The sequence below is a fragment of the Ambystoma mexicanum genome, chromosome 11, assembly GCF_040938575.1.
Source record: "Ambystoma mexicanum isolate Mex_15411 chromosome 11, UKY_AmexF1_1, whole genome shotgun sequence".
Taxonomy (NCBI): domain Eukaryota; kingdom Metazoa; phylum Chordata; class Amphibia; order Caudata; family Ambystomatidae; genus Ambystoma; species Ambystoma mexicanum.
The window spans coordinates 1,243,869,828-1,243,896,663 of NC_090934.1; the positions used below are offsets into that span (position 1 = coordinate 1,243,869,828).

Below are 26,836 nucleotides of genomic sequence, written 5' to 3' on the forward strand. Positions count from 1 at the left end.
TGGTCGCTTGTGGCAAGAAACACCTTTTCGAAAGTCTCTGAACACTGAGCTATTCAATTAAAGTGAAACAAACAGTTATATTCATCAACTATTAAACAAAAGGGGGATATTTTACATCAGAGCGGTCGCGTGTGGCAAGAAACATGTTTTCGAAGGTTTCCGAACATTGAACTATACACTTAAAATGAAACAAACAACTATTAACCTATATATGAAGGGAAACGAACCCTCAGCCAGAGATCTAATTATTGAATGCCGAATTTAAATAAAACTTTTCTACTAAAAAGAATGAAACAGTTGAAATCGAAAGAGGAAAGAAAGTTTAAATCCATGCAAACCATCATACATTGAAGTGCAAAAATTAATATAATTATATACCAACCACAGTATGCTGAATGTAATATGATTTGAAAAGAACTGGCAAACAAAGGATACAGAAACCTGATTTACAGTGACATTTTCAACATGTGTAAAAGCTACACAATTATCTGAACTGTGCACTTGAAAACAAACTGTGGAATACAAGGACATTGGGCCTCATTACGACCCTGCCGGTCTGGAAAGAACGGTGGTGGTAAATCCACCACCGCCGTTCTTTCCGGACCGGCTGATTAAGAGTCCTGCAGGCGGGATGTGTCACTCGGACATGGAAACACCGGCTCTGTCATAGACGGAGCCAGTGTTTCCATGGTCCACATCCCCATGGAGTCCTATGGGACTGCATGGGAATGGGGATTTACTGATTTCCGCCTCCGGAATTACCGGGTCACTGGGGTTGTAATGCCCCGGTGATTCCAGCAATCACGGAGGCGGAATGGTAATACCAGTCCTGCAGTAACCTGCTGGAATTTCCAGCACGGTTACCGCCGGACTCTTAATGATGCCCATTTTGTGTTTCTTTTAGAATTGTGGCACTGGGAACTTGGAGAAGGGAACCCCGAGTCCTGACTAGAAACCTTTCATCTCAAGATTGTTTGAAGTATGTGATTTGAAACTCTGGGAAGGGAACCCTGAGTTCTGACCAGGAGTGTTCCATTTCAAGTTTATTTATTTATTTATTTAGCATTTGTAAAGTTCATTTGAATTGTGTGACTTTGAACTTGGTGAAGGGAATCCCGAGTCCTGACTTGGGGAAGGAGACTGCGAGACCCGAAAAAACGATTGCATCTTAAATCCAAGAAAGGGAATCCTGAGACCTTTTCTGGGTGGAACTGTTTTATACTTGGGGAAGGGAGCTGAAAGGGAGCTACGAGCTGGAAGAAGCTCAGAACTTTATAGTGAACACAGTTTCTTTTGGTTGCTGACATCCCAACACATTGTTTAGCTTAGTTATGAGGACAAGCATAGGTTTTGGACACAGACGGATTCCTAAATTGAACTCTTTGACTCAGACTTTCCTTAGTTTTATTTAGGCACGGAAATCCCACCTTAGTATAGGGCAAGTTAGGACTACCCCCACCCCTCACCCCCTGACATTTAAGTTAATAAACCTGGTTATTTTGAATTTGGAATCTATTATCTGTGTCCTTCTTCATGATGCCTTCACAACACCCAGTGTGAGAGAGCTTGCAAGCCTCGCACTAGCTTGCTGGTACTGTACAGTGGCCCTCATTACAACACCGGCACTAAACCATGGCGCTATTAGTACCATGGTTGGTGCCGGTGTTGTAACGGGTCTGCCATGGTTCAATGGGGAATTACAACCCCATTCCAAGGTTGGCGGGCGGTAATTCCCCATTGAACCATGGCCCTTCCCCATTCCCATTTTCGCCCCATAGGGCTCTAGGAATGGGGGTAGCGCTAAGTAAGGTACTGCAAATTGCGGTACCGTACTTAGCACCAAGGTCCCTTTGCGGGTCCCTACTTTAACGGCTAGTGTAGACCAGCCGTTCAGGTCGGGTCCCACAAAGGGACCTCGTAGTAAGGCGCTAAGTGTTTAACGGAGCCGCAGCCTTTTACGGCGCCGTTAAACACTTAGCGCCAGGGTCGTAATGAGGCCCAGTGTGTCTTTGTTACTGCAGACAGCAAACCACTGGCTGGACCTGAAAATACCTTCACTGTGTCCCCACCCAAGATCTGTCACTTCCATTGGGGCTTTCTTACACATCAAATTGTGAGAGGGAGAGTGGCTTTGTGGGCTCTACTGTGCGCCATATGAATTGGTTGCATCACATAGCAGGTAGATTCCCTTGTTGCTCAGAGCCTCCTGGTTCGTCTATGCTCCTCCAAGGTGACCTTGTCAGAGAGAACGATCTGAATAGGGCTGCCTTGTCCACCCTTAAACAAATGAAAGAAGAATCTCTTAATGCCTCACTTTTTTCCTTATTTATTCTTGCCCCTGCAGTGTGGGTGATCTTTTTGATCCTAAGGTTATCTTTATATGCAATGGTTGGGTTGAAGTCTATTATCCCTCTCTCCCGCTGGGTTGGTTGGAGTAAAAATGTCTCACCCTCCATACCTGGGAACTATTTCTAGGGTTCTCTTGGCCTAGTTGAAGGTCAGGTCCTGACAAATTAGGGTGAACCCCAACCATGTTTCTAGGCTTTCATCCCTCTGGGTCTTCCGGATATAGCACCCTGTGACAGAGTGATCAAGGGAATGTGAGGTTATGTGTCTCTGGAGACCTTGGAAGCCAGAAACTGCCATCTACTATGTGATGCTGGGCCTGGATGAGGTGCACAGGGGATCACCCACAGCCTCACCACATCCATAGCCCTGCAAAGAGAATGAGTAACATAGCTTTCTAGCCTGGGGACTACCCCTCAAAGCTATGGTTTCAGAGCAATGGGCTGACTAACAGGCTTACACAGTGTAGTCATTTCACCTGATTTGGAGGCGGGACCCTGAAAAAATATCCAATTCCGACACACAAAAATACCAGGAACAACTAGGTGTTCCCAATGCGGTACACATCAGCCCAATTGCTTAGAGAGCATAGATAGAAAAGGACAGTAGTACTGGCACTGGTGTGGGAGTTGGGAGGCAGATTGTGGGGTGAAGAGATGAAAGCGCAGAGACGAGGAGGGAGGAGGAAAAGTTGAACAGGGGGAGAATGGGGCAAAGAAGAGATAAGGGAGAAAAATAAGAGCTAGAAGGCGAGAGAGAGAAAGTAAAGAACAGAGGTAAGCAGAGGGGGAAAAGAGGAGATGAAATTACGAACAGAGAGGGGAAGCAAGGAGGAATCAAGAAAGAAGTGTGGAGAGGGAGGAGGCAAGAGTGAGTGAGAACCAACAGAAAGGATGAGGAAGGGAAGTGAAAATAGGATAAGCAGAGAATAACAGGCATCCAGAAGAAGGAAGGATGTCAGAAGAGGGAAATAAATAGAGTGTCTATAAGGAAACAGAGGAAAGGAGGAAGGTGGAAAAAGAGAGGAGAAGCAGGGGTCAATAGAATACCTGTAAGAAAGTAGTTAAGAGAGGGAAAGGAAGGAGCAGATTTAAGGAAAGAGCTGAGAGGAGGAAACTGGGGGAAAGAGAGAGAGGAAGCGATTCTGAGAAAGGGGGAACACTTGCAATTATGAATACATGAGAAGGGAAAGGATTAACTGCCATGAGACCGAGAGCCAGGAAAAGAAGCAAGCAAGGGAATTGCACATGATACTGCAAGTGAATTTGCTAAGGCTGAGTTTGGAACATAGAACAGTACAGAGGTTCTAAAGGCATTACAGGCTTGGTGACAGACCAAATCCAACCCACGGGAAGAGGAGTAGGTGGAAAATCCAGACCAGCACTAACACTTGAGGGAAACAAGAAGACTTGCAGCTGCAGCTCTGCCTCCAGCAATGCCTTGCCTATGCTGTAGCACTTTGCCAGGCCCAACCTACAAGGAGCCAGCCCGGCTTGGACTCCTGGGAGCAGCTGAGAGGCAGCAGCACAGTAAGTGGCTGGCGTGATCACCCGTCACAGGAGAGTGGTTGAGGATTAATTTTCCAGTGCACAGGTAAAAGATGACAATTTTCCGTCTGAATATGTTTTCCAGCCCTTATGGCCCAGCTGCCCCTCCTTTTTCTCTTCTTTCCCTCACCACAGTCCTGTTTTTTATCCTTTCTCCCACCACCATTGGGTTTTTTAGTCTTATCTTGCCCCCTCGACCCCTCGCTCCCATTGAGTCTGACTTCCCTCTGGCATAGGCACTGAGAACGGTATTCGGTCATTCCATCTAAACCCAAACCATCGAATGTCAAACCATTGAATTTTTTTCATCGAAATACCAGTTCATTGAATGGCCATTTCGTTGAAAAAAATTAGATGGTTCCATCGACATGTAATGGTAAGTATTAGGGTTGGGGCTTGGGTTAGTTTAAGGGTTAAATGAGGGTTAGGGCTGGGGCTAGGGTTGGGGCTTGGGTTAGTTTAAGGGTTACATTAGGGTTAGGGTTGGGGCCAGGGCTAGGGTTAGGGTTGGGGCTTGGGTTAGGGTTGGGGGTAGGCGTAGGGTTTGGTGAGGATGGGGGGATTAAAACATTACAAGGGGCTGGCTAGTGCTGAAATGTCAGCACTGTACAGCACCATGTAACGTTTTAAAGTTACACAAAAATGTTTTTGAGGGAATCACTATAAACCACTGAGAACATGGGGTCGACGGGGACAACTGCTCTCTTAGCTCTTTAGAAATGAGGGCAGGTACCTCAGTTTGGACCTCAGAGATGTTTACAAATTTTCAGTTTCTGGCTATACAAATGATGTTCATCTGTGTGCAGCACCAATTTTGGTAGGAATAAAATAATATTGTCTTTAAAGTCATATACATGAACTGCATCATGTATATGACTTTAAAGCCAATAGTATTTTATGCAGTGATGTTCAGCAGTACGCAGGATCAGGAATCCAAAGCCTGAGTTCTATGAATGTTGAGTAACAAGTGCAAACCAGAAAGCTGCAAAGATAGCGCAGCAAGTTAAGTAACTGTTGCTGAGATGTTCTATGTTCAGTGATGCCTGCAGAATCTTGGGCTTTCAATTCCTTCTACGAAATGTGCTATAAAATGCACCGTTTCGATCTTGGTAGGGGCCACGCTCCTTAGATTCATTTGGTTCCTCATTTATATTCAGGGCGAGGGAAATGATGCCTGTCTAGGGAAAATCAAAAGGTGTCCCACTTGCCTCCTCCCAGTCGAGCCCAGTCAGGGACAGTGTGCTGTAAGTGTTGGATTTGCGAGGCCCTGGGCCTTACACCCATGGTTTTAAAACCCTATCTTACTCGAATAAAGTGCAAAAAACTGATTGTTCGCCAACTCCTCTGCCCCCACCCATCTCCCCCAAGCAGGTGGCTCATATGATACATGATATGGCATTTATAAAGCACCTATGCACAAATGTGATGTCACTCCTATTTATGTATTTATTTATTTTGACATTTGTATAGCACACCTAACCTGGAGGCATCTGGGCGCTGGTTACATAAGAAGCTTGGTTCTCTTAGTTACATGAAGCATTGAGTTACTGATGTTGTGTTACAAGTAGTTACAAAGGCATCAGGGAGCTGGTTGCATAGGAAGGAATTACAGATGTTGAGTTACAAATAGTTACATGTTACATGTGTGGCAGCAAATACGGTGGGCGAACAAACAGCATTGAGATGAAGGCATGCTAGTTACAGATCGTGGCTGGCACAGGTTGTATGGCAAGCAATACATACAAATGCAATATATACAATACAAGCAAGGTAGCATTACATTATGCAGGGTGTAGCATCAAATCGTGCAGAGAATGTATGGCAGGCAGTACATTGATTGGGAGAATAACATAACATTGTGCACTGCGAGGAAGGATATCATTGAATTAGGGCTTAGTAGGTGCTGATCGTTGCACGTAAGGAGAGTAGCAGGTCGCTGTGGGCTTGAGATTCCTACGAGTCTTGGGAAAAGAGCCAGGTGTTGAGGCCTTTATGGAAGGACCATGGTGAGGGATCTGATCTTAGTGTTAAGGGCAGTGAGTTCCATTGTTTGGCAGTGACTACAGGGAAGCTGCAGCCTCCAGCTTTTTGACATCTGTATCTGGGGATGTCAAGGTGACAGGGATATGCAGATCTGGGTGGACTGTTGGATTGGGATTTGGATATTTGTCTAGCTAGATAGAGTTGGGCGCTGTTAGATAGACATTTGTGTGTCGGAGACAGGGTTTTGAATGTGATGCGTTCACGGACAGGGAGCCAGTGGATCTTTAGTCTAGCTGAGGAAATGTGTTCTTTTTTTGAGATGTTAAGTGCAGCTCTAACCGCGTTATTCTGGATAATTTGTAGTTTGCTTATATTCCAGGAGCTGGAGCCTGTAAAGAAGGAGTTGCAATATTCAATCCCGGACAGAATGAGGGCTCTAGCGAGGGTGATGCAGTTATTTGTGGTCAGGAAGGGTCTGCTTGCATTGATTAATTTACTTGCCTTTTTAGGGAGAGGGATGAATCGAGGTACACTCCTAGTGTTTTTACCTCTTTTGCAACAGCGATAGTGTTCTGGTGATGTCACTTTCGTTGATATTTCCAGTGATGTCACTTCCCTAAAATCTGGGCACCCCTGGGAAATTCATAAGTTGACTGCGAAAACCAGATTGAGATCTAGCCAGCAAGTTACCTTTTTCTAGGTATTTTGATAGTTGGATTGTTGCCTGTCTAATAAGGCCAACAACATGGACATGTCAAGCGGAGGAGGGGATCCTATCAGCTACAAAAGTGGAATCTAATCCTAGCCTTAGATCGGAACTGGAAAACAATGGAAATGGGTGGCCCAAGTCCTGACTTTTCTCCATGTGCCAGAAAGCTTGTTTGCAGACCGCTCTCTCCTAACATACCTCTTCTGGCAGATACTCGTCAGCATTCTTTTCTTCACTGCAATGCTGAAGGAGACACCTCACTGAACCAAGAGTTTGTCAGCACAAGGGGGGTAACCACAACACTGACGAGTGACTATCGCCAGCCCGAACTACTGCAAAGCTGCCTGGAGTACGGGAACCAGGAAGGGACACCGCAAGCAATAAGAGGCAACAGTGTGGTCCCTTTAGGACATGTTTCCAGGTGTTCCCGCTCATACCCACTAAACCACCAGGGACATGTTAAAAAACTAAGAGACCAACAGGAAGAAGAGCGCCAGCATGTGGAGGAGAGCGTTTGAGCAGGTGAGGTATTGGCTTGAGAGCGCTAGTGGTTCTGCAGTGTGAGTGTGTGCAAACAGCTTTTAGATAGCAATGGTTATTTCCTGGTTGCATCAATAATCGTTTCTGCAATAACTAATCCATGAACTGTAAACGCACATAGGTGCAGAACATGGTGTCCATTCCAAAGTCCAGGAAACAAAAAAATATAGTATACATCAGTATATAAAGTTTATAGTAAGTACAGGGCAGATATGTCAAGTACTTACACATATTTCTCCACTTCAAACAACACTACAATCACTATGAATTATGCAAGATTCAATCCCAAATTCTCTACCAAAAACCTTTCCCGAGGTACACTGGGGTGAAGCCGGACAGTAGGAACATCTCATCAAAAACATTTTACAAAGAAAAAACACATTCTCTATGGTTGATGCTAAAGCCAACACAACTGAACATCCATGCAAATTGCTATGCTATGCAATGGCAGTCCAGTGTTATGGCCGACACTTCTAAAGTACAAACTATTCTAGCAGTCTTATTTTAAGGTTGTTAAAGCCGGTGGAAGAGCTGTATCATCGTACCAGTGAAATTCACAATAGAGGCCTAATCTAGGATGGGAACCTTCAGCATGAACACAATTCTGAGTGAAAACCCATCAACTTACATTGTCTCTGTGTCCAGGTGTGTGCCCCATTACATAGCTGGTTCAGTGTGGTCACACACCATGACACAGGAGGGTTCAAACGGTGATCCAAGAATGGCTGGATAATCTGAGGAGATGCCATAGAACACCTTACATCATTTGGGGGACAAACAAGCTTTTCAAGATAGCACCCAATAGGCTGCTCCAGCATTGTATATGGTTATGGTAGAATTGATGCAGCCAGAGAGGGTCTTGACTGCTTCTGTGGTGAAAGTGGAAAAGGGAAGAGATTGTAGCATTGCTTTTGGTGCAGGAGGGATTTTTATTTGGTAAACTATTTTCTTTAGGGTAATATCGTTTGGGGGCAGGTCATCTGCCACAGCAGCAATATCTGGTCACCATTATTAGCCCCACAGAAAGCATCTTCAAGGGGTTTCAAGGTCGCTGCCGGCAAGAACCTTTCTCCTCTGCGTGCAGCATACTGCAAGCTTTGAAGTCCAGGGGTCCCTGCTGGGATGGCAAAGGCTTGACTCTGCTGTTCAGTCAGGGTGGCAAGGCTTCTGGGGGGCTTTGCCTTGCAGTGCAACACTAACTCTGTGAGCGAGTTGTTCTATTTAATCCAGTGAAGGTTGTATCATCTTTTATACCAAATTGGTGCCTGGAAAAATATGTAATTGGACCACTCACAGCAGAGTACATCCACAAATACAAGATAAGCCCACATCATACATGGGGTGAAAACGGGGCTCTATGAAGCAGAGCTAAGGACTGAGGTCACAGTTTACATTTGAAAAGTACTTGCCTCTTCCAGGAAAGAAATCGGGTCCTCTGGGGTTTCTTCTTTGTTTCCACTTCAGACATGGATGGTTATTGTATATCCAACACATTCTTAGTGTCTACGATCAACATGGATGTAACTCAGCACAGCAAATTGCTCTTCAAATTGGAAGTGTATTGCATACCTATCTGGCACGCCATGAATGCTAGCTAGTATACAAAGCACCAAAATCTTCTTTTACCCCTATATGCGATGGAAACGACCTCTAGGGCTGCCTTGATTGATGGCACGCATGATTGCCTTTATGGGAAACGTTCCCTTGTTCTCACCCTTTCATTGTTCAATTCACTAGAAGGTGGCAACCACTTTTGGTGTTGGTACCATCCTCCATATTCAATGTAAGGAGGACTATTCACATCGTACCTCTACTGCAGAAGTCACCCAGAGGGCTGCATTAGCAGGCAGAGAGAACACCCTGTGGCTAACTCCACATTGACAGGGTCAGAGAGCAAGAGGAGAACAAAACTCATGTTATTTTATATTTCTGAAGGACCAAAGAGACCTAATGTGACAATACTCAGGTCAACAAACATGGTGACGCTGTTGCCTAGCTTCTAGTTACTGAATTGACAGCAATAGCTCTGAATCTGCCTTATTATATCAACCATGGTTGTACATGTGGGCCCATTGCCTCTCTCTGTAGCAAGAACCCTTCCATAATCTTTTTTCATGGGCACTCTCAGATTCCCAAGAGCCACATCCATTATATGAAAGTCACCTGTGAGAAAACCATGCCATCTATGCCCCAGATCAACACAGTCCAAAGTTAGCCTTGTTTTATCTGAAACTTTGACGTGGCATCTGTGGTAGATCAGAATTAGGGGGCGGACCAGTAGGCATTGGGGTGCATGTTGCTCAGCGGCTTAACATTAATAGAATGCGTAAAAGCCTTTTCAGGGATTTGTATGGTGGAGAGGAGGGGCAGAACGCAACTTGTGTTTCCGCCGCCCCCCTTCCTCTCCGCCATACAAATCATCCAGCATTTGCACTGGCATGCATTTTCATGCCAGCCCAAATGCTGTGGATCCCTATGGGGTCCGCCTGCAGGTAGATCTTACAGGGACACATTGTAAATGCTGCCTACCTTGTGAGAGGCAGCGATTACAATGAAACACTTCCTACCATGCGAGCATGGTAGGCAGTATTTACTCATTTGCATGTCGAAGTGCAAATGTGCAGAGCAAAAGGCGGCATACACTCCACCGTGCAAATTACTAACATTTTGCAGAAGGGACCTGGCGACCTGGCTACGCCCGAGTGCAAACATACCAGGAACCGCTGTCAAATTACATATTTATATAAAATGGGCTCAACTGTGTTGCAAAACTACTGTTTATTATCTCAACTAAAACGAGACCTATGCTATCCTTAAGTCTTGGGAACTTGACCTATTATACAGCAAAAAGGTGTGAACAGGTGCTCACCAGGATGTCTCCTGCAACACAACATAAACAGTCCCCTGTCCAAAACCTATACTTGCCTAAACGCTGATCATACCAATATTAAATACCCCAAAAAAGTCAGCAACAATACATTTTGGACCTTCCCTTTTTAACTGAATGGTGGTTGGCTTCTGACGCCTCATTCTTTGGCCCGTTTACTAGGACTTTTTCCCTGCCCCGATACACAGTTTAAGCTTGCATTCTCAATGTCTCTTAGACGGCAAATGTTTGTCTCAATATATTAAGAGTCTCTTACTTGTGGACCTCTGGACCAGGGCCCTATTTGCCCACCCAGCCTAGGGTTTTGGTATCTCTTTCTCCGGCATTTTGGACATCCATGTTTTCTACCCCATCCTGGGTTTTGATTACTCTCAGCCGGTCTTGGGCTTTTAGCTTCTGTTCCCCGCCTTGGGGCTCGGTTTTTCTTAGCCCAGCTAGAGCTTTCAGTGTCTTCATCTCGATCTGGAGTTCGACTTGTGTCGCCGCTGCTTCTCTCCTTCGGTTCCCTTCTGTCGTCATGGCCCGGGTGGACCTTGCCCTCTGGCTCTTCAGGCTCCTTTCAAGCCTTGGATTTCGACATCTCAATATGCCTCTAGACTGCCTTCCCTGAGGCCGATGTTCTGCATTGCTGTGAAGGCTGGCCACTTCTGGCTTCGACAGGACTCGTAGTGCTCTGCTGCAGACCTTCTCGCCCAGCCTGGCGCATGCTCACGCTTATCCTGACACACCTCCCAGGAGGAGGTCCTTCGCGCTCTACGGCAATGTGGGCTGTTTTCTCCCTATCCAGACTGGATTGGTCCTTTATCTCTCTTTCTAAAAGGCGGTGGGCCGGGCTAGTGCTCCTTCAATCCAGATAAATGCGACACACATCGAGGGTTAGAAGCCACACCAATCATACTCACAGGAAGCTATATGTTATGACAAAAGGTAAGTCCCATACAAACAACAAAACTATTGGTATCTTGGGGATAGGGAGGATTACTGATAACCCTTCTACGGGATCTCCGGTTCTCAAAGGGGGCGTCACCCCAGTAGGAAACTGCTTCCCCTGTCCCATAGGGGCTTTCAGCTAAGCAGGCTCATTTACCCTAGTCCTAAAGGAGGTGGCTCTCCCTTGGGGAGAGATGGACGAATTCCCTCGATTCGTCACACGTCTCACTCATACTTATGAATCACTGGGTCGCATTGGCGTTGCAGAGGGAAGGTCCTGCCTTTGCTACTACACAGTAACTGGCCATTGATGGTAGCAGGTGCAAAATGGTGCGAGGGCCTGGTGCTTGTTTTTAACAGGACTTCAGTGAAGGATGCGCATAGAGACCTGGTTAAACAATTTTATTACACCAGTAGTAGCTTAACAACTCCAATTAGGTCATTAGCTCTCAGAAGACGGCTTTGAAAAAACACTGGCAGGCACATTGAGTGCAAAGTTTGATGGTAAAGCTTAATTAAAGCAAGCTCAAAGAGTTCCCACAAGGAGGTGTTTTGGCTGGCGAAGGGCAGGAACTGGGTGGGAATGGCCATAGGAATGAGCATGGCCATGGGCAATAAATTGGCAAATAACCAAACAACACCTACATGTTATGTGCCCCTCCTCATATGCCATTCGTCCCTATCTGTACTCTACTGCAATCTCTAATGCAATAGTTTCAGCTTATGGGTGTCGAAGGCGACACCCAATAGCCCAAACTAAGAATTCAAAACCAGGCAGTACACCTCTTCTTTGGTCTCAAGCGATGGGAACAGCTCTCCCATGCTAGAAAGTCCTCCACTGGCTCCCGAAGAAGACTTATATCGAGTTCAAGACTCTGCCTCTTGCACATAGCTTACTCTGGCTTTGTCCGAGGTATCTCACCAGAGAGCTTCCTCATTAGTTGCTGACTGGATGCCTTGGAGCATCCTTTCAGAATGTGTAGAAAAAACCTTTCAGGTAACAACACTCCATTCCCAAGGCTCTACGCTCCTGAACAACCTGCTGAGGGACCTCAAACTGGAACCGCATAACATGAAAGGTCAAAAGAACATTGACAACTAACCACTCCTGCTTGGCCTAGGGTGCCCTAAAGAATTGTCTGTCTCCCGGTACCATTCTTGGCTCTGTTACTTCTACTTGAGATCAGCCAGCTCTCACAAAGCCACTAACTGATACATGAGTGTAATACAAACAAAAACAAATGAAGAGAACGTACTGCTTCCTAGACAGGTGAGTCTTCCCAACAGATGCATGTGGTCTTCTAATGTCCTCTGTTGCTGCTCTCACTGTGCTGCCCTACTGCTCTGGGAATTTGTGCCTGGTATGGGCACTGCTCTACCTTCCGTGCTTAGGACGTTCAGTGATCGGTCTCCTGGCATTGGTTGCGTAATTCTAGTTGCTCCCTGGCATTCAGAGGTTTCCCGATAGCCCAAACACAATGACACGTCTGGGTTTAAAAAAATAGAGGTAAAGGATGGAGCTGTACTCATATCACCATGTTCTGTGGCAGGATATATTTGGGTGTCCCCCTTAATATCTTCATAGTGCTGCGTACAAGAATCCTGCTTCTAAGCTCTGAAATAGTAGTTATTAATTAATAATTGGACGGAGTCCACCTTGCCAGGGATCAAATTTTACAAATAAAGCTTGTCCCAACTTTGAGTTATCCTTCCTGACTCGCTCAAGTCTATGTGCTGGCAGTTTTAATCAATGTTAAATTGTTCGCTAAATCATTCTATCTTCCTATTGTAGCTGCACAGATTAAGTTAAAAGTTAATTTGTTTCTGTCATGTTTTGGATAGAAGATCATGATGTTCCATTCCAAAGCCTTATATTTATATCTTGCTTGCTGACTGTGGATGCCCACTGGCACTGTGGTTAAGTCTTGTTACCATACCTTATCTGTTCTACTCTTGGGGCCTTGCGTAGCTCAGTGAACTAAATGTATTTCAACAAACAGGCACTACCAAAAAGCACACTTCAAGATATCTGTAGAAGCACTCCTCCCAAGAATTCCTGATAATATAAATAGAGACCATTTGGTCTTTATTCATAGTATGAGAAACAATCAAGAGACATTCCTGAGGATGTGCAAGGTTCACAACACTTCCTTCTATCTTTCTCTCTTTCTGTAACCTTTGTCCATAACCATCTCTCATCTGTTAGTCCTTTGATAACAGCATTTCCATAGCAGCAGAGGCTTGCTTTGAAACTGTTGCTTCCTCCAGTAGCTCTTAGTCCCGAGCACATCAAAGATCATCCTCTGTTTAAGACCCGACATTGTGCAATCGAAGAAGTGAGGAGTGAGTGTGAGGTGGAAGAAGCGAGTGCTGATTGTGAGGTAAAAGGAGCATGTGGGACTTGTCAGAATAGAAGAATAAGAGCTGAGTGTGAGCTAAACAGGAAAGGAGCAAAGAAGGCGAAAGGACTGAAAGCGAGCAGAAAGGTGAGAGAGCGATCCATGAAGGGCGAAGGAGCTGAGTTTGAGAGGGAAATAGAAAGGTTCCGTTTTGAGAGTGGTGAATAGGCAGAGTAAAAGATGGAAGGAGAGAGATAGTTGCGTGAAAGGGTGTAGGTGGGCTACATTTGAAAAGGTGGAGAGAAGAATGAGTGCAGCAAAAAGGGAGATAAATAATTTTTAAAGGGGAAGCTGTATGTGAGATGATGTAAAAGGGGAAGAAATGAGCGTGAACAGAAAGGAGTGAAGTTTGCAGGGGAAGAGAGAGGGCTAACTCTGAGAGGGAATGATAGAGGGCTAGTTGTTAAGGGAAGCATTTGAGGATCCAAAAAGATAGAAAGAGAAAGACTTGACACTTAAGAGGAAGGGAGGTACGGTTGATAGTGACAGAGGAGCAGATTTGGTTGTTGAGAGTTGGGGATTATGACTACACAGAAGGTAAGGAGGCATCATTGTAAGAAGGAAGTGGGGGATGAGTGTCAGATCATGGGGCTCCAGGTGGTAAGAGCTGCAATAAACACTGCTATGCACACTCACCATTGGCCCTGCAGAATTAGAGGCACTCTTTGGACAAGGCTAGGCCTCTTGCCTCCATGCTACCAGCAAGGCTGACAAGGCTGAGGCAGGCATCCGGCAGCTCCAGTCCCTGGTTATTCAGGGGCAAATCAGGCTTCGGTTATGTCCTCCGTCTCCCTGGCAACCAAGCGATAACCTGTAAAGAAGACAAGATTCTAGTTACAGCACCATTTCCAGGAGCGGCTCTTGGCCATTTACTCAGAAATCATTTGCCCTCCTTTTCAGAATGAAGATTATAATTCACAAACGCGTCAGAATAGAACATTATACAAAGGGACAAAAGAAAGTATATGTCTGGAAGTAGGGCAAGGACAAAGAATGTGTCACCAAAATGGAGAAAGGAGAAATTGATACACAGAAGGTACTTTTGGGAGAGATGGCGAGGAAGAGAGAGATGCTGGAGTGCGGGAGGAATGGGAGAAAGGTGAGGTGGAAAAAGAAAATGGATGAGAGGGAGGAAGAGATGCAATGGTATGGAGACAGTCATGGCATCATTCTGAGTGTGGTGGTTGCAGAGGAAATGCACAGAAAAGGGCACAGTGGGCAATGACACAGCATCAGGTGTAGAAGACGGACACAAAGGTGACATGTTAACTAGTGTTTTACTAAACAATGTTAAAAAGGTCTTCCTATCGCTGTGCAGTGATCCCTACCAAAGAAAGAATACCCGGTGCATGTCATTAGGATGTCCAAAGTAATGTCACTGTCCTCTGTCCAAACCCCTACTCCCACCCTGTCATTACTGTACAGAAACAGAAAAGGGTTTCTAGGAGGATGAATCCCTCCTCCTACTATCAAAATGAAAAGGTTCGATATGTTCTTTCATGACTGGGGTAATTCCCTTTTTTTATTAAAAAAAACCTTTATTTATAAAGTGCTTGACATTACAACAGAAGAAAAAAGTAGCAGCATTAACAAGAGTAATATTCTTCTGTTTGCATTACACACATTGGCTTTACAGTGATCAAGACATGGTACAAGGTGGACAACAATTTAGAACCAACTGTAGCAACACAGAGAGAGTGGAGAAAGGGAAAATCACAAATTGACCGGTTAGTTCTCAGTGTTGAGTTCATTCGTTTGTAGAGACATCAAGTAAATGCGGAAAGGAGGCCATATATCTGTTGGTTTGCAGGACGCAGGTTGCAATGAGGACCATCGCTTTTCTTGATCGGAGGCCCATGTCACAGCTCGCAGCCAGTGGGTCACAGACGTGCTGATGGGGTTCAACCACAACAACAATATGCATAGGACTGCCAGTAGCATACAGAGGCTCGCCAAGCTGTGAAAACCACTTTTCAGTGATTCAAATTTATGGAACAGACAGTCCAAGGGGTTGGGCTCAATGGTGCAATCGAATATCGCAGACATGATGTCACATACCCCATTCCAGAAGTCTCTCATTTTCGGAAAGTCCCATAGCATGTGGATATTTCCGCACCGTCTGAGTGACATCTAGGGCACAGATTAGAGTGTGTGTGTGTGTGTGTGAAAAGAGGTGCAATCTAGCCGGAGTGTAGTGGAATCTGTGTAACATTTTAAATTGTATTAGACGAAATCTGTTAAAAGACACAGCATAGGTTTGCAGGCAATGGCCTACAAGATCTCATCAGTGATGTCTGTGTCTAAATCTCTATCCCAGGTCTCGCAGAGCTTTACTAGAGGTTTGTTACCGCGGTTCTGCAATAGATCGTATAGTCTAGCCACCTTGCCACGGGCCGAGGCTACCTCAATGATAACTCCCAACAGAGGTTCGTCGGGTGACAGTACAGGGAACTCCGTCCAGGGGTCCTTAGTAGCACGGCGCATTGTAGCCATCGTGAGGACTGCCTCGTGTAGACCCTGGTAGATCTTGGAATGTCATAAAGGAACTCATGTCATAAACATCTCTTGCAGTTCCGTATCCATCTTTCGCCCACTTCCGCTCAGCAGTTTTGCTAACTTTAGGGAATGATGGAAAGAAGTTCCATAGTAGTGAATCCCTGTGGAATGGACGAGGGTTATGTAGTATATTCCATATCTTGCCCCAAGCCAACGCTGTCGCTGCAATGGCGTCACTGACTTCTGGGTCTCTCCATAACAGTGGCAGTACAAGTGAACGCACATCACGAGCGCCAGCCGCAAGACGTTCAATTTTAACGTGTGGGTGGTGAGTATCTCTGTCGAACCAATAGGATGCATAGTGTGACTATGCAGCAATCCAGTATTTCTCGAAGTCGGGGGCAGCGAGGTCTCTTTTCACAAAAGGTCTGGTCAACGTGTCCCATTTTAGTCTGACCGCACCGGCATGCGACACAAAGTTATTAGCCACCACTTTCAGTGTGTCAAAAAACACAGTTCCTGTCCATAGCAGTATATTTAAAAAGTTTTATAGTCGTTTTGGGAGAATAATCATTTTGAGGAGCGCCATGCGACTCGTTATCGTGAGTGGGAATTTCGCCCAATTGCGAAGCTTGCAGGTGAGTTTGGGTATATAAGCACCATAGTTGCGGGCGTAGAGTGGGGATGGGTGTTGCTTCACAACAACCGCCAGGTATTTAATTTCCAGGGGGGACCAGGTGAATCCCAAGAGGTCCAGTGGCGCGAAGGTCGTGTCAGTAAGTGGAAATAACTCAGACTTGGCACAGTTTACCCAAAACCCGGACGGGGCACCGAAGGAGAGGACATTGTGCATGATTGGGGCCAGATGCAGCTCTGGATCCCGCACAAATAAAAGTGAATCATTGGCGTACAGTGAGATGTTCTCTGGTTCTCCCGAGAGTCTGACCCCTCTCTATGCGTGCCTATGTCGTATAGTGTCAGCCTATGGCTTCAACACGATGGCGAACAACAGGGGCAATAGAGGACAACCCTGTCGGTCCCCCTGCAGATGTCGAAAGGAGTCGAGAGTAGTCCATTCACACCGACTCTCGCAGTAGGTGACGCGTAAAGTAACCACACCCATGATATGAACCTAGGTCCAAAGTTAAATTTCCCCAGTACCGGCCACATAAACTGCCAGGATACCGAGTCGAAGGCCTTCTTGATGTCAAGTGTCGCAGTGACTGCCTGAGTACCTTGGTCTATCTGGGCAAGGATATTAAAAAGGCGCCTTAAGTTAAGAGACGTACAACGGCAGGGAACGAAGCCAGATTGATCGATGTGAATAATATATTCCATGTAAGGGGCTAATCAGAGAGTTAGTACTTTTGCAAATATTTTAATATCCGAATTTATAAGGGGATGGTACGAACCACATTGCTCAGCAGGTTTGTCAGCAGGTTTCAAGAGCACCATAATCATGACTTCACGCAGTGTGGGGGGACGAGGGAGTATTCCCGTATTCTTCCCAAAGGGCAGCCAGTTGGGGAACAAGACAGGGCTTGAAATGTTTAAAGAATTCCATTGTCAGGGCATCGGGGCTAGGGGCCTTTCCAGATGGGAGGGTATCGATAGCGCAGGGTATCTCTTCCGTGGACATGGGGCGATCAAGAATCTCCCTAGCCTCGTTCGACAATACAGACAACGGTAGGTCATCTAAGTATGCATCTATATCAAGAAAGGGCGCTACATCCGAGTTGGCATAGAGCGTAGTGTAGAAGGAGCAGAACACATGATTCACCTCTGGCGTAGTGTGGACCAACGTCCCTGACGTGTCTTGTATAAATGAGACATGGCAGCTGCCTCCCGCCTGCTGCACCATCCTGGCCAACAGCCTAGCGAGGCGTTCCCCCTTGCCATATTTCCTTGCCAAGCCTGGGTTATCGAGGAATTTCAGCTCCCTATCCGCATGTGACCAAAACCTGTCGAGTTCGACCTTAATGTCCCGCAGGTTAGTGGAGACGTGTGCCGAGGCATATTGCATTTCAAGCCGATGCAACTTAGTTTCACTGGTTTCGATGTGTCGACGTATTGTCTTGATTAACCCTGATTCGGTGGCCAGGGCCATGCCGCAAACGTACGTTTTAAAAGCTTCCCACAGGGTTGCATGTTTGTCAACAGAGCCCATGTTTATCCTAAAGTATTCCTCAATACACCTCTCCATTTCAGCTTCAAACACAGGGTCTAGCAATGCTCGTGGTTTGAATCTCCACACCTTTTTCCCTATCAGTGTATCCCCCAGTGTCAATGGCAATGTGATCAGGGAGTGATCTGAGAAGGTTCTGGGCAATATATCCACATCATTAACGTGGCTGATGAGGGCATTGGATATTAACCACATATCAATTTACGTGAATGGAAATCATGCACCGTGGGCTACAAAGAATATGTTTGTGATGTCGTATTGAGCAATCTCCAGCCGTCTACCACCCCCAGCTCAATCAGGACCTCCTGTAGCACACAGGCACCTCTAGTCAATTGTCAGGCCTTACATCCAGACATGTCAAGGTCTGTGTCCATTATCGTGTTAAAGTCACCTCCCCACAGAACAGGCACTAGGGGGTATAATGCCAGTAGATCAATAAATTCTGAGCAGAACTCGGGATTGTCAATATTTGGCCCATATACTGCCTCCTGACCCATCAGCACACCATGTAACAACACATATTGTCGCAGCGGGTCCAAGTGTGCCTTTTTATTGACATATTGTATGGACTTGTGAATGAGGGTAATTTACATTGAGTGGAGTATGATGTAAAATATTGTTGTGTGCCCCAGCTTTTAGCAAACCTCTCGCAGCCCACTGCCAGTCCATGCGTTTCCTGCAGAAACAGAACACGTGCCTTGTGTCACTCTATATATAACTGGAGTCGCTGCATTTTTGTCGGATTGCCCAATCCTCGCATATTCCAGCTCATGAATCGCACTGCCTCAACCACCATCGGGCCAATACATATAGCATAGATCCTAGGCTCACATCTGGCAGATGTTCTGCATTACAATGGGAGTGTTGTCAAACATCGCTGCGTACTATCAACAGAAACGTACATGTCAAACACATTTTGTATAACCACCCGAAACTCCCAAACCCCCACCCTCATGCCTCTCCCAATCAGAGGAATGAACATCCCGCACCCAACAACCCAACAAGGCTTGCAACGTTGCATGAGGGGCTGTTCGCCAACTACATCCTGGCATCAATACTGCCATAACATGACTTCTTCAAAACTAGTTACGGGTGCGTATATCATTGTGAACGGTATCAAGGCAAAGAATAACAACAGTCTTGCTAGGAAAAGTAGTGTTAGCACACAGGCTTACTTTTAGGGACACATCAAGGATCAATTGGCAAGGACTTCTAGGCTACGGAGCCATACAGTCAAGGTTCACCCATGGAAAAATTCATCCATGAACTTCATGGCCTCCTCAGTTATAATGAATAAGTACGTCCTGTTGCCATGTTCAATTCTCAATTTGGCAGGGTAAAACATGGTGTATTTGACATTAAGATCACAGAGTCTCTTTTTTGTGGCCAGGGAGGACTTGCGCTCCTGTTGCATTGCAATTGAAAAATCGGGATACAAGCGAATTCTACTGGAGCCCAGCAATAGTTCGCCCTTGGCCCATGCAGCTCGCAGCAGCGTATCTCTGCCGCAGTGGTTGAGCACACAGGCTATTATCGGGCAGGGAGGAGTCCCGGGGTTGGGGGCAAGTGCACAGTGAGCACGCTCTATTGCGAATTGCGGTCATAGTTTGGGGGCATCCAGTAAGGTCATTAGAGTACGTTCCAGAAAGTCCTCCATTGATCCGTCAATACTTTCCTCTGGTACACCTATTATCCTCAGGCTGTTGCGTTGTAATCGGGACTCAAGTCATCATTCTTCCTGCTGATGGATGACACTTGTTTCGAGAGTGAGGTGACATCAGCTCTGAGGGCCAGAACCTCATCCTCAGTTGTTCCCAATCTAGTATCCACCTCCGTAATGCGGGCATCGGTCTTCTCCATCTGGGATTTTATTGAACTAATTGTACCGCTCATGTCGTCCAATTTAGTGTGGATGGCAGTAAACCCCTCACGCATATACTCCATCATGCGATGGAGTTCGCTCGGTTCTCCCGGTTCAGGTGCGGCACCCGCAGGGCCGTCTGCCCCCCTCCACAGTCTTGGATGTAGCTTTGGCGTACATGTTAATTGAGCTCTGTTACTTCCCTGCTTCCTTAATCATTTTGACCTTGCAATACAGCTGATGAAGTGTGGAGGGGCAAAGGGGAGGAGAAGTGGGCTGTGGAGCACCGTCAGCGTCACCCACTACAATTTCTGGCAAGCACAGCAGCAGCTCTACAGAATGCAGGCATATTAGACAGGAGCAAGGATTGGTATAGGCCCAGGGTTTAGTGTCTAGGGCTCTCTATGTCGTGGGCCGCAGTCGGGGGTAACAGGAGCGGTTAGCGAGGATTCCCAAACGGACAGGGACATAGGCGCATCGAAAGGAGCCGCGCGATTTCCGCAGCGGGTGTCCCACAGGAAAGTGGCTCAGGAGCAGGCAGCCGGGATTCCTAAACATCCAAGGGACAAGGGTACTGGCGCAATAAGGGGCCCGGGGCCCCACACCCCAGTATGGACTGTAGTGGGGGTGTTCCACGGGCTTTGGGTGTCCATTCAAACAGGACTCCTTTTTTAAGCAGGGCAGTCAGAGGGAGTATTGTTTGGGAGTAATGAGAGATGAACCGGCTGTAGAAGTCTGTGAATCCCAGGAATCGCTGCAGTTCCTTCAGAGATGTGGTTGGTGGCCAGTCCAATATTGCACCCACTTTTTTGGGATCCATTGCTGTTCCTCCAGCTGAAAGCACGTGACCAAGGTAAGTGACCTCTGATCGATGAAACTCACCCTTTTGATGATTATCTCTAAGACGTTGTAACATGCTCTGTACATGCAGAACATGGTCGGTAATGCTGAGAGTAAACCAGAAAATCATCTAAGTACACAATGACGGAATGGAGAAGGAGGACAGCAAAAACATGATCCATAAAACGCTGAAACACTGCAGAGGCATCAAATAGGCTGAACGGCATAAGTCAATACTCATAGTGGCCGAAGGGGGTATGAAAAGCTGTGTTCCATTTGTCCCCTGAGTCAATGCAAAGAAAATGACAGGTACCCCTGAAATCAAGTAAACCAAGGCACCTCGAAAGGCTTCCAGAATATCTGGATGAGAGGCCCCGGGATATCGATCGGCACGGTGATCTTATTGAGACCTCTGAAGTCAATAATGTAAGTAAGAGGAGGGCAACCTCCCATCTACTCCCTTTGGGTATTCCTCGCACGTGGCCAGGGGAGGGCTCTTGGATCCCGACCCTTGGGGTGGATATGCGTGGGAGGATCACCTGGGTGGAGGGTCTTTGGGGAGAGGAGGAAATGTGCCTTTAGGTGAGGCATGGTATCCACCGTTCCCTTGTCAGAATACACCATACCCTCCCTCAACCTTTGTAGGTTATTACCAATCTCCCCCCACTGTCACACACACAAACTGTCCCATATTCATATCCCTTTAAGACTGGGACAAGGAAGAGGCAACTAAGAGGAATACACACATCCATCTGTGCACACCACTTTGGTACTGGGACAAGGAAGAGGACTGTGGAACACCACACTAAGGGTCAGGCTTGTTCCACTGACAGAAGTAATTATGGTCAGGCAAAGAACTTGTACCTGCAGCCAATTGAGCAACTACAGGTGCATAAATGGAAGAGAGAGCTGTGTGAAAGTGGAGATCCACCTGGGAAGGAGGACGCGACAACCCGATGTGGAGCAGGCCGGAGAGGGGCCGGTGAAAAGGACACTGACAGCTTCAGGACAGCAAGAAAGACACTGAGGCTAGGACGTGCCTCAAGAGGGTCGAGAGCGCTGCAGAGCCCTGAGACGCGTGTCCCCCGCTGAAGCTGGGGGACACAGAAGTCTCCAGGAAGCTGCCAAAAGCAGCAGGAAGGTTCGGAAGAAGCGAGCGCTACTCACCAGAGAGGAAAGTGAAAGCACCCAGACGAGCAGCCGAACACCGGTGAGTGATAGAGAGAGACCACTCATACCGGGGCTCTCCACGGGCTTAGTATGGGCAAAGGAAGATGCTGATCGAGTGAAAGCGTGTAATGGAGCGTCTGGAGACCAAATGGACTATCATTATAATTATAATTTGTTATTTATAACGCGCTTAATACCAACAGGTTTCTAAGCGTGACCCAGGGATCAAACCTGTGTTGCTCTGCATCGTCTTGCTTCCAAGGCGAGCGCATTGTCCGTGAGCTATCCTCCCAAATCATGATTATATACTGAATACCCTATATTGAATACCGAACAAGCTGCAAAGTACTTAATGATTTATTGAATACTGAACTAAGGAAAAGATATGAAAAAGATATGAAAAAGATATGAAAATATTGCACGAGTGAAAAGAAGGTGATGTGTATTTACAAATGAAGTGAATTTGAAGGAAACGCATTTATGATTGATGTGAAAGTACAAAGTCAAGTGAAAACCAGTAATGAGAGTTAGTGAAGCTAGTGAAAAGCAAATAAGCAGTATTGGCTTGTGTGAAAGCAAGCTGGTAACAAGGAAAAATACCACACTTCAGAAAGGCATATGTTGGCAAAGTCAAAAGACTGTCAAAGTGCATATGGACCAATGATACAGATACAGAAAGGAAACCTATGTTAGAAAGAAAGTCCAATGAGAAGTAAAATAACTTTACAAAGGGCCAAGAGTTATCGGTTGTGTGACCTGTGATGGGTGTACCATGTGGTCCGACAACTGCCCCAAGACCGAGAAACCCCTGCTTGGAGTGAACCAAGGAAGGTCAAGAGGCTGAAGCTGTTTTACCCAACAAGTATTCAAGTGACAAAAGGAAAAGGCAAGTTAAGTGAAGTGTTGAAAAGCCTGAAATGTTACAAAGTGGATGTGAAATCAGTATTGAGCATTAAGCAAGTTTAATTGACAAGAGAGCTGCCTTGGGGATGGGAACCCCGAGATTTTGGAACTGTATTGAACTTGGGGAAGGGAAACCCGAGGACTTTTTGGAACTGTGTTGAGCTTGGGGAAGAGAACCCTGAGGTCTTTCTGTGGAAATGTATTAAACTCGGGGAAGAGGAAGCTGAGAACAGGCCAGGAGATGAAAGAAGTTCAGAACTTTATTTTGAACACTGTTTCTTTTGTTGCTGACATCCCTACACATGGTACATCTTTAGTTGTGAGGGCAAGTATAGGTTTTGGACACATACAGACTTTTGGGTTGAACTTAATGACACAGACTATTCTAGTTTCTTTAGGTAGGGAAATCCCACCTTAGCAGAGGGCAAATTAGCCCTTACTCCATTCTGACATTCATGAAATGAATCATTGATTTTGGAAAAAAAGAATTTGTTGTCAGTATCTTACTTCATGATGCCGTCACAGATGGTGTTAGGTGTGGGATGCGGCTAAACTGATGCAAGTTGGGGAACCCTTAAGTATGAAAAATTGAGTACCAGAGCATCAGACCCCTCAGTAGCCATTAAGGGCTCTATTGGGTTTGACGTTTGTAGCAGCAGGGATAGGAGTCCCCCAGGTGAAAGAAGGCTGATACCCACTGATCTGATCCTAATTCCACCCCATGAAACTTATATTAGACTCGCTCCCAAATCACAATTGCCATGGAGGTTTGGAATTGAAGTGGTAGCTGGGGTTATAGACCCAGATTTCAGAGGTGGTGTTAAAGTGTTGTTACAGAACCATGGAAAAGATCCCTTCCAAAACCACGAAGGGATAACATTATTCAAGGGGTGCTTGACAGGGCAATGTTCCCTAGGGTCAAGGAAGAGGCCGGGAAAGAGAAAACAGTTAGAGGTACTCAGGGTTTTGGGGAGGCAGATGATACACCTGACACCCCTACAGAACCTGAGGCTAGAAGAGTCAGAGAAGAAGAAACTGAAACCCTTCCCGACTTAGGCTTTTCCCAAAGGAACAACCCGTTGTTGGCTAAAGCCTTTTTACAGGTTACATCTGAAAAAAGAGGGCCGTGAGAAGGAAGGACATGGTCTGATGTATAGGGGGGGGATAGCACTGCAGAAGGTTTAGTACCTCCTTTTCCTTATCTGAGAATGTATACATTTGACCAAAGGGAACTAGTTTGCCTGGTAAAAGTTCAAGAGCACAGTCATCTTGCCGATGACGAGGTAATTCTTTATACTGGAGATCTGAGAACACATCTCGATATGATCGATAGATAGGACTCTGGAATGTCTTGAATGTTTTCAACTACGGTTTAAGAGCAAGCTGAGGGTTTGTTGAAGTTGAGTAGTGTAAACCCACAGATTCATCAGCCAGGCAGTGAGAAACACAATATTACAATCTGATCCAAAGATCATTGAACCTTCTGTCCAGTTAATGAAGGGATGGGGACAATGCAACCACCACAACCCTAAAATGATGGGATAGTGGGCAGCCTTAATGATATCAAAAGGAAACCAGTTCTTAGTGTGTGGCAATGTGCAGATTTAAACGAACGGTCTGCTCTTTGATGGGACCCGAGACCAATGGAGTACTGTCCATCTCTTTCACTGGCATGAAAATATCTTTTTGTACTCTGGGAATCCCATTTGTTCTGGCCCATTGGTCGCCAATGAACAGGCCTGCTGCTCTCCAGTCAACTAAAGCGGGTATATTGATTAATTCATGTTCCGAAAGGAAAACAGACATACTGATGACGACAATGGAGTGATTCATGCATGGTAGTGACCGCTCTAAAGAACCTGACAGCGTACATGTTACTTAATACAGGTGCATTCAGCAAGACAGGTACAAACAGGTATACAGGTAAAGCAATAATGACATTTCTGTTCCGGTATAGTTCAGCATTCTTAAGGAATTCTTAAGGAATACGCGAAAGGCTAGTTCACCTATAGCTAGTGTATCATTATTATGAGTCTAGGTTGAATAGTCTAGCTTTCAGACTTTTTTTGGAATGGCCACAAGGAAGGGTATTTTCTTAAGTGTGGTGGTAGGGAGTTCCATAGTTTGGCGCTACTACCGGGAAAGTGGACCCACCTGCTTTCACTCTCTTGAATCTTGGGATGGTGATAAGGTTAGAGTATAAGGTTTGCGTGGGTCTGTTGGATTGGGTTCTGATAATTTGGTTACTCAGATAGGGTGGTGCATTGCTGGCAAGGCATTTGTGGGTTAGAGTGAGAATTTTAAATTTGATCCTGTCATGGACGGGGAGCCAATTTATGAGTCGTCTGGTAGATGAGATATTATAATTCTTAGGTATATTCAATGCTGCTCTGATAGCATTATTTTGTACTACCTGGAGTTTTTTGATATTTCTGGTGCTAGTGCCTGCGAATAGTGAGTTACAATGATCTATCCTCGAGAGGATCAAAGCTCTTTCTAGTGTAACACTGTTGTGTGTTGAGAGGAAGGGTCTGCTGGATCTAATAAGTTTGGATGTGTAGGCTGCCGACGAGACAATGGCATTGACCTGTCTGGTAAAGGAGAGGGATGAGTCAATGTAGACCCCCTCAGTGTTTTTATTTCTTTGTTGCCATCAATATTAAAGGATTCATACTGTTTTGGCAGATTACCTAATTTAGATGTATTTCCTATTAGGATTAACTCTGTCTTGCCATCGTTAAGGCATTATTCATTTTGGGCCATCCAGGCCTGGATGGCAAGGAATATTTTGTTGATGTAGGTGTCACCCTGATATCGGTATTAGTATTTGTGTATCATCCACGTTATTGGCATATGTAATACCCATGTTGTCTAGTTTGTCGAATAGGAGCTTTGTGAAGGCGTTGTACAATGTTGGTGATACACAGGAGCCTTGTGGTATACCACATGTTACAGGGATTGGGGAGGCTGCTGAAGAGGCTGAAAAAACTCTCATTGTGCAGTTGGAAAGAAATTATTTGATCCATTTGATGGCTTTGGGGGAGAAGTGGACTGCAGTTTCAAGGTGGTAGCATAGGATTCTGTGGTTGACCAAGTCAAAAGCTGCAAAGAGGTCTAGTAGAAGGGTGCAAAGGTATTCTCTGTCTTTGAATTGGTCCATCTGTATTTTTAGATCCAGTAAGGCTGTCTCTGTACCATAGCTGGTCTGAACCCCGATTGCCTTAATCCTAGAAGTTTGTTAACTTCCAGAAATGGTTGGGTCTGCAGGTAAGCTGCATGGCCGAGGATTTTGATAAGAATGGTACTGTGGTAATAGGTCAAAAATGAGTTGGGATGTTAGGGTCCAAGGTGTTTTTTTTTTTTTGCAACGGTAGTACCCAGGCTTCTTTTAGGTCGTCAGGTATGGAACTGGAGGTGAATGAACTGTTAATGACGGCCGTGATTAGTGGAGCTAATTCGCATGCACATTCTTTTATCAGTGTGGCAGGGCAAATGTCGCCTTTGCATCTTGACGGTTTTAGCTGTGGTCACTGACCTAAACGAAAATGTGTTAGACATAGGTGGTTCTAGAGTCGCGGGCAGATTGGTGGACAGGGTCAAGGTTGAGTTTGGATTTTTTATTTCAATTTTACTTTGCAGGAGGGCGATTTTGTCTGCTAGTGCTTTTTGAACATTAGCAGACCATAGCTGGTCTTTGATAGAGTGGTCAGGGGCTGGGGCAGGTAATTCCAGCTCGCTGAGGATGGCGAATAATTCCCTAGGACGTGATTGGGCATTCCGGATTCTAGCATTGTATAGATGGCTTTTAGCTTTGGTGATGGCTTGCTTATAATTGCTAGCTAGAGACTGGAAGATGGCTTTGTTTGTCGGTGTTGGCAGTTTCCGCCAGTTACATTCGGCGGACCTTTTGGTCGCGCACAACGTTTGTAAGTCTGAGGTGAACCATGTGTGAACCATGTACTAGTATGAGCTTTAGGTTTCATTTTCTTAGATTTCAGAGGCGCAACTTTGTCCATGGCTGTTAGCATAGTTTTATTATA

General features: G+C 45.8%; 1 protein-coding gene across 4 annotated transcripts in view; it reads right to left on the reverse strand.

Moving 5' to 3' along the window:
• The window catches only part of PARP6 (poly(ADP-ribose) polymerase family member 6), a 628,157-nt gene that overhangs the window by 557,201 nt on the left and 44,120 nt on the right, over positions 1 to 26,836 (reverse strand). For all 4 annotated transcript variants that reach the window (XM_069624646.1, XM_069624644.1, XM_069624645.1 and 1 more), the window contains exon 2: positions 13,978 to 14,152. In XM_069624646.1, coding sequence (XP_069480747.1) covers positions 13,978 to 13,980 — 3 coding nt within the window. In that variant the 5' untranslated portion in view covers positions 13,981 to 14,152. The remainder of the gene's footprint in view (positions 1 to 13,977; positions 14,153 to 26,836) is intronic.